The sequence below is a fragment of the Nicotiana sylvestris genome, chromosome 12, assembly GCF_000393655.2.
Source record: "Nicotiana sylvestris chromosome 12, ASM39365v2, whole genome shotgun sequence".
In the NCBI taxonomy this organism is placed as follows: Eukaryota; Viridiplantae; Streptophyta; class Magnoliopsida; order Solanales; family Solanaceae; genus Nicotiana; species Nicotiana sylvestris.
The window spans coordinates 106,722,708-106,730,120 of NC_091068.1; the positions used below are offsets into that span (position 1 = coordinate 106,722,708).

The window sequence follows — 7,413 nt, forward strand, 5'->3', positions numbered from 1 at the left end:
TCTTAGTCTCCCTAACTTGAGGAACACCCATGTTGAGGTTTTACAAATGTAAAAGTTAGACCAATTAGTTATCCATTGATTACCCATTGGTTATCCATTTTCTAAATGGATAATATGGTTCTTATCCATATTTTACCTATTTTTAAAAAGTTCATTATCCAACCCATTTTGTAGTGGATAATATGAATGGTTAACTGTTTTCTTTTAACCATTTTGTCACCCCTAATTGTATTTAGCTCTTTTAGTTTACCAGAGTAAGCAACAGATTTTATTGTAAGAGTAAGTTTGCACCTAAGTGCTTTGTTTTATAATTCCAGAATTAAAAGAAAAATTTAGAAGAAGCCATATATATAAGCGGAAATGGTTCAGCATAAGTGCATAACTCTGTAAAATTTGAACAGAAGAAAATAATCATATAAAAATTTATATTTTAGATTTCTAACGGGTGAAAATAAAAATATCTCAATAGTTTGAAAAACTAAAGAATTGTAATATGCAAAATAAAGTACTTGAATAATGTGATCAGAGATACATAATTTTTTAAGAAGACAATGATGTCCCTGTCATTATCACCTACTTCATAACACCCAGATAATCAGGCAAAAATTTCCCTCCAAGCTTTTACTATATGCATTTTATTTTATATTGCATAAGAATTTCTCATGGTCATGGAAAGATCCACTTTTTATGGTCATCACTTGCTCATCAGTCATACCACTCAGGAATATTAATTAGTATATTTTTTATTACACTGCAATAAAATAGTTTGTCAGTGTGCACAACTCCATAGTATAGAGTTTCTCACTCCAATTATCATTCTTTCTTGGTCTTTTCTGATCTGAAACCCATGTTTTTGCCACCTCTCCTTGTCTAAATATCTAACACGGGAATTGGGATTACACAAAAAACAACCATTAGTTGTCACATGAAATTAACTTTCTTGAATTATGTGAATTGTGTCAATACATGTCTATAGTGGTTCTTGATTGGAATCATTCATGGAAATGGAGGCTGCTAACCAAATGGGGTTTGTTCTAACACTGTTTCTTTCACTTTTTTCATTTGCTTACAGTGTTACAGACCCCAGTGACTTGGCCATAATCAATGAGTTCAGAAAAAGTTTGGAGAATTCAGAGCTTTTGGATTGGCCAGTAAATGGTAATGACCCTTGTGGTCCTCCAGTTTGGCCTCATATAATTTGTACTGGTAATAAAATTCAACAGATTCAAGTTATGGGGTTGGGGTTAAAAGGTTCTTTGCCACAGAAATTTAATCAGTTGTCTAAACTGACAAATTTGGGGTTGCAAAGGAACCAATTCGGTGGAAAGTTACCATCTTTTAGTGGTTTGTCTGAATTAAGGTATGCTTTCTTGGATTTCAATCAGTTTGATAGTATTCCATCTGATTTCTTTAATGGACTTGTGAGTTTAGAAGTGTTGGCATTGGATGATAATCCTTTGAATGTCTCAACTGGTTGGTCTTTGCCTAGGGAATTGCAAGGTTCAGCTCAATTGACTAATTTGACTTTGGTTAACTGCAATTTAGCTGGTTTTTTACCTGAGTTTCTTGGAAATATGTCTTCTTTAGATGTACTTTTGTTGTCCAAGAATCGACTTTCGGGGCCTATTCCGAGTACTTTTAAGGACTCTGAGCTAAAAATGCTTTGGTTGAATGATCAGTTTGGTGATGGAATGAGTGGTTCAATTGATGTGATTTCAACAATGGGATCAATGACAAGTCTTTGGCTACATGGGAATCATTTTTCAGGTAAAATTGCAAAGGAGATTGGTAGCTTGACATATCTGCAGGATCTCAATGTCAATAGCAATGATCTTGTTGGTTTAATTCCTGAATCTTTAGCAAATATGACATTTGGCCATCTTGATTTGAATAATAATCATTTCATGGGTCCAATACCAAATTTCAAGGCTACAAATGTTAGTTATCGATCCAACTCCTTTTGTCAAACCAAAATTGGTGCACTTTGTAACACAGAGGTTATGGCACTTTTAGAATTTCTTGATGAGTTGAATTATCCATCTAAGCTCGTTGAATCATGGTCAGGAAATAATCCTTGTGACGGTCCGTGGTGGGGATTAAGCTGTGACGATAACCAAAAGGTTATTGTTATAAACTTGCCTAAGTCCAATCTTTCTGGAACCCTGAGTCCTTCAATTGCAAACTTAGATTCTCTAACTCATATATATCTTGGATCTAACAATATTTCTGGTTCTATTCCATCTAGTTGGACTAGCTTGAAACATTTGGTTCTGCTTGATTTAAGTAATAACAACCTTTCCCTTCCTCTGCCAAAATTTACTGCCCCCTTGAAACTTGATCTAAGTGGAAATTCACTATTGAACTCTAGTCCTCTTGTAGCAAGTCCTTCACGAAAGGATAATAATACATCCCCTGGTGCTTCACCCTATTCATCGACGAGTAAGTCAAGCTCTTCTAAGTCTAAGTTAGTAATTTTTGTGGTTCCTATTGCAAGTTTTACAATCTTAGTTTTTCTTGCTATTTCATTATATGTTTATATCCGGAAGAGGAGTATGGATAGGCGCAAAGGTCCAACTTCTCTTGTGATTCATCCTAGAGATCCTTCTGATTCGAATGACATGGTCAAGATAGCAATAGCCGATGAAACTAAAGGAAATCTTTCGATATTGACTGAAAGTGGTTCAGCTAGCATACACAGTGGTAAATACCCTATGATTGAAGCTAGCAATTTGGTCATATCAGTTCAAGTACTTAGGAATGTAACCAAGAACTTTGCTCCAGAAAATGAACTTGGTCGTGGTGGTTTTGGAGTGGTTTATAAAGGAGAATTAGACGATGGGACAAAAATAGCCGTCAAAAGAATGGAGGCTGGAGCAATTAGCAGCAAAGCGTCAGATGAATTTCAAGCTGAAATTTATGTTCTTTCTAAAGTTAGACATCGGAATTTAGTGTCTCTATTGGGATATTCAGCTGAAGGCAATGAAAGAATTCTGGTTTATGAATACATGCCACTAGGTGCTCTTAACGAGCATCTTTTCCACTGGAAAAGACTGAATTTGGAGCCTCTATCTTGGAAGAGGAGGCTGAATATTGCCTTAGATGTTGCTAGAGGAATGGAGTATCTGCATACACTCGCTCATCAGTGCTTCGTACACAGAGATCTCAAGTCCTCAAATATCTTGCTGACTGATGATTTCCGAGCAAAAGTATCAGACTTTGGACTTGTGAAACTTGCTCCTGATGGAGAGAAGAATTCTGTGGTAACCAGGCTAGCTGGAACTTTTGGATATCTAGCACCTGAATATGCTGGTAAGCATTGTTTTAGTCCTATCCTTTTACTTCTAGGATGACCCAACATGTCGCGAAACAAGAAAGTGATGTTATATTTTTAAGTCTCTTGAATACTCTCTATTATATCTTTAGTTTAAATAGTTTTACTGCCTTCCATTTTAACCAATTAGAGGTGGATAAATTAAGTTCCGTGGATGTGATTGAAGTGTCTGGCCTGTTCTACAGGCAAGAATATGCTGTGACTTCACTAGTATACTCAAGTGTTGGACAGACTTCTTTCGCTCATTTTCTCAGTGCACGTAGTAAAATAAGATACCAGGATCAATATCTGGACTATTTAGTCATAGTCTGCATGTTATGTCACCTAATAAATATGTTAACTGATAAGATGTTTTTGAGTATCAATCTTAATTATTGTAATTACTACTCTTGTAGACACGTAGGATTTGCTTAATCTCATATTCTGAAGTATTTCTGCTGTTTTGCTAACTCATTTGACTCGCTGTTTTGATCCAGTTACTGGCAAAATCACCACAAAGGTTGATGTGTTTAGTTTCGGTGTGGTGCTAATGGAGTTGTTAACTGGTTGGATGGCGCTTGATGAGGATAGACCTAATGAGAGCCAATACTTAGTTGCATGGTTCTGGAACATCAAATCCTCTAAAGAGAAACTTATGGCAGCCGTCGATCCAGCTCTTGATGTAAAAGAGGAAGCCTTTGAGAGCAGCGTCTACACCATTGCAGAACTTGCTGGTCACTGCACAGCAAGGGAGCCGGGACAACGGCCTGACATGTCCCATGCTGTGAACGTGCTCACCCCGCTTGTTGAGAAATGGAAGCCTTTTGAGGAAGATGAAGAGGACTACTGTGGTATTGATTACAGTCTTCCCCTCGATCAAATGGTAAAGGGATGGCAAGAAACAGAAGGAGAAGACGTCGACCTTGAAGACACTATCCCTGCAAGGCCTACTGGATTTGCAGAGTCCTTTAAATCAGCAGATGGTAGATAAAAGCAGGTACTACTGCACTACTGCTACTCTCGTTCGATAATCCTATCTGGTAAATGTAGATAGTTTTCTTGTTTGTTTTGCGTGAGATTTTGATCCTGTTATCTATGCTTTCTTTCAATTTTGTTTGTAAAAATTTCAATCCAATGTATAGGCTTTGTTGAGTTACTTCTATGGGTTATAGATATGAATTAGTGATGAATGAGAACTGTTTATTAGCTGAGTTCCTTACTCCATTAATTATTTTTTATTCTTGTATGAGGAAAATGAAGGGGAGCCTTGGCGTAATTGGTAAAGTTGCTGCCATGTGACCACAAGGTCGCGGGTTCGAGCTGTGGAAATAGTCTCTTGCAGAAATACAGGGTAAAACTGCATACGATAAACCTTTGTGGTCCGGCCCTTTCCCGGACTTCGCGCATAGCGGGAGCTTAGTGCTGCTTAGTGCACCGGGCTGCCCATTTTTATCTGAGGAAAATATTATTGCACCTCGTATTGTATTTGTTCCTACTTCGACGTGAATTGATCACAAGATCTTCATTTCCAAGTTCCAAAATCTGAAGGTTATGATTTTTGTTTTCTGGGTTTGACACAAGAAGTCAGTTGAAGTAACTTGGTATGAATTTTTTAACTGACTTCTCTTTAAAGAATTGAAACAAAAAGAAATCCCTTCTTACAAGTAAATGATCAAGACCTGACTATAAACTTCTTATATGATCAAGTGCTTTCTAAGTCTGTCTCAAATCTTATAATTGGCATGTATCTACATAATACTTGGAGTCTGGAGATACACATGAGCTACATACCCCAATCCGTCTCCACTGGATGTGTTTGATCGTGATGTTGAGGTTTTGGTCCAAGATAAGATATTTATTATGATGTAACTACTGTTTGTCAATTTGAAATACATCACAGCTCTCGTTCAAACTTCATATATAGAAATTCTAAATAAAAACTCGGGACTTGAAATGAGTTCAAGTGGAGGTTCTTCCTCAGGGAGTAAGACAATAGGATTTCAGCATCAAAAGCGGTGGAAGAGCTGGAATGGCTAGAAAAGGGGGCAAGCAGTGGCGTAGCCACATTATGCCAAGGGCGAACGCCCTTTGTCGTAAAAATATATTGCATATATAAACACTACTTTATATGGCTATATATTATATTATGAACACCCTTAACATAGCTTAGTGAGGCAGTTTACTGGCCTAAGGTGTTCAAAGCGAGGTTGTTCTTGGGTTCGAATCCTTGTCTAAACATATTTATCTGTCCATTTTGTTTGCCAAAACTAAACAAAGACTACCGTTTGATCTATTTGACTCTTTTTCAATCTAAAAAATAAGCATTGTTTGCTAAATAAATTTTATAATTTAAAAGTCAAACTTTATTGTTACATCCCGCATTTCATATGTTAAAGTTTCGTCGTAAGTTAATCGGCGTAGACTCGGGAATGAGATTATTTTGAGGTTATAAGCATTTATGCTATTTGTAACAAGTGATAAGTGTTATAAAGGTCAGAGGTTTAACGAATCGAAGAAATTGAGTATCGCCGAAGTTTGTCATTTTGTGATAAAATACGATCCAAGCTATAATACCCCGTATTTATGGATTAGTGTTATACAATATACCACACAACCATGATAGTAAAGTATATTATAGTAAGATATATAAAGTGTGTTAAAAGTGAGTAGCATTTTAAGTAATTTGAGATAATTCTTAATTATGTAAATAATTGGGTAATTAATGATTTTATTGAAAAATTAATTAAAAGATTGGATAAGGCCTACAAGGCCTAACGTGGCATCCCCTCCCCCCTCCCCAATTCCAAAATACTGTGTGACTAATATGTGACATCTATACCACATGTCACAAGATTTCAAAATAGTGGCAAGTGAGGTGGATCCACTATTCACTCATTCACTTTTTGATGGATACATTTATGACATATATATCACAAGCAAGATTAGAAACGACCCTTGTATGATGGATACATTTATGACATATATATACATTTAGCAAGAAAACACATTTGTTTAATTCTTCTCAACAAGATTAGAAACGGCCCTTGAGAAATTTGAGCTACAAAGGTTGATATATCTCCTTGCATTAGAACAAACTGTGAACGTAGATGTGTATTTCCATATCGGTTTTCTCAAGATTAAGGAGATTGTTCACATATACAAGTAGGAAACTGACATTAAAGGTATGTTAAAGCTATCTCTTCTTTCCTTTTTGGCAGGATCCAAGTAACAATACATAAACGTAATGCTATTTCATAAGTGTTTCTACTTTTATCAGTTAAAGATGTTTACGTTATTCATTCCTGTAAAATGATATTCAAGCATGTCTAAGTATGTTTGTAGTTCCCTATTGAGGCATATGATAAAGATGTTAATGTTTCTAATATAGTGACACATGCATCTTCATTCACCACCGATCTACGGCCGGTTGGGCAGTTACGCATTTACCACCGAGCTACGACCGATCGGGCAGTCGTGCATTTACCACCACGCTACGGCCGGTTGGACAGTTACATATTTACCACCGAGCTACGGCCGGTCGGGCAGTTACCACTGATCAGTTGGGCAGTTAACGTCACGAGAATGATGTAATCAGAACTACTATATTGTAGTTTTATTTATATATACGAGATGGGTTTTATTCTATATGTTATGGCCCTCAGCAGCAAGTCAGAAGTTATAAGTTGACTCTTACCCCTCCCCGAGATAGTATTTATTATTACGTTTCATTTCTGCCTTACATACTCGGTATATTCTTCGTACTGACGTCCCTTTTCCTGGGGCGTTTTGTTTCATATCACGCAGGTGTAGATAGGCGAGGTAAGGACCCTCTACTGTAGGCTGCCTCCAGATATCAACTTTTGGTTGGTGAGCTCCACTTCTTTCTGGAGCATTGTTGAGTCACGTTCTATATATGTTATTTTTGTTTTATGAGGATGTCAGGAACCCTGTCCTGACTTATATATTATGGTCATATTTTTTTAGAGGTTTTGCAGACAGTGTCATGTGTATAGTTTTAGGTATGACATGTCAACGGCCTTTTCGGCCCCTATGTATCTATATAAATCTTTTTGAATTAGCTATGTGAGTTAAGTTCTAATATT

At 36.7% G+C, this 7,413-nt stretch overlaps 1 protein-coding gene across 3 annotated transcripts; it reads left to right on the top strand.

Annotated features, from left to right (window-relative positions):
- The first annotated feature begins 650 nt into the window (after nucleotides 1-650).
- On the top strand, nucleotides 651-4,874 carry LOC104218747 (receptor-like kinase TMK3). Of its 3 annotated transcripts, none has more exons than XM_009769311.2 (3): nucleotides 651-3,309; nucleotides 3,808-4,307; nucleotides 4,561-4,874. In XM_009769311.2, the coding sequence occupies exons 1-2, from the start codon at nucleotides 999-1,001 to the stop codon at nucleotides 4,299-4,301; spliced, it is 2,805 nt and encodes a 934-aa protein (XP_009767613.1). In that variant the 5' UTR covers nucleotides 651-998; the 3' UTR covers nucleotides 4,302-4,307; nucleotides 4,561-4,874. The 3 variants fall into 3 exon arrangements, with proteins under 3 accessions (XP_009767613.1, XP_009767612.1, XP_009767611.1); XM_009769310.2 differs by having other exon boundaries at nucleotides 4,571-4,874; XM_009769309.2 differs by lacking the exon at nucleotides 4,561-4,874 and having other exon boundaries at nucleotides 3,808-4,521.
- Nucleotides 4,875-7,413: the final 2,539 nt, after the last annotated feature.

Excerpts from the sequence above, each read along its gene's own strand:
- LOC104218747 (XM_009769311.2), top strand. The coding sequence starts at position 999 with ATGGAAATGGAGGCTGCTAACCAAATGGGGTTTGTTCTAACACTGTTT. Across the intron at positions 3,310-3,807 it reads TCTAGCACCTGAATATGCTG|TTACTGGCAAAATCACCACA; the intron begins GTAAGCATTGTT and ends GTTTTGATCCAG.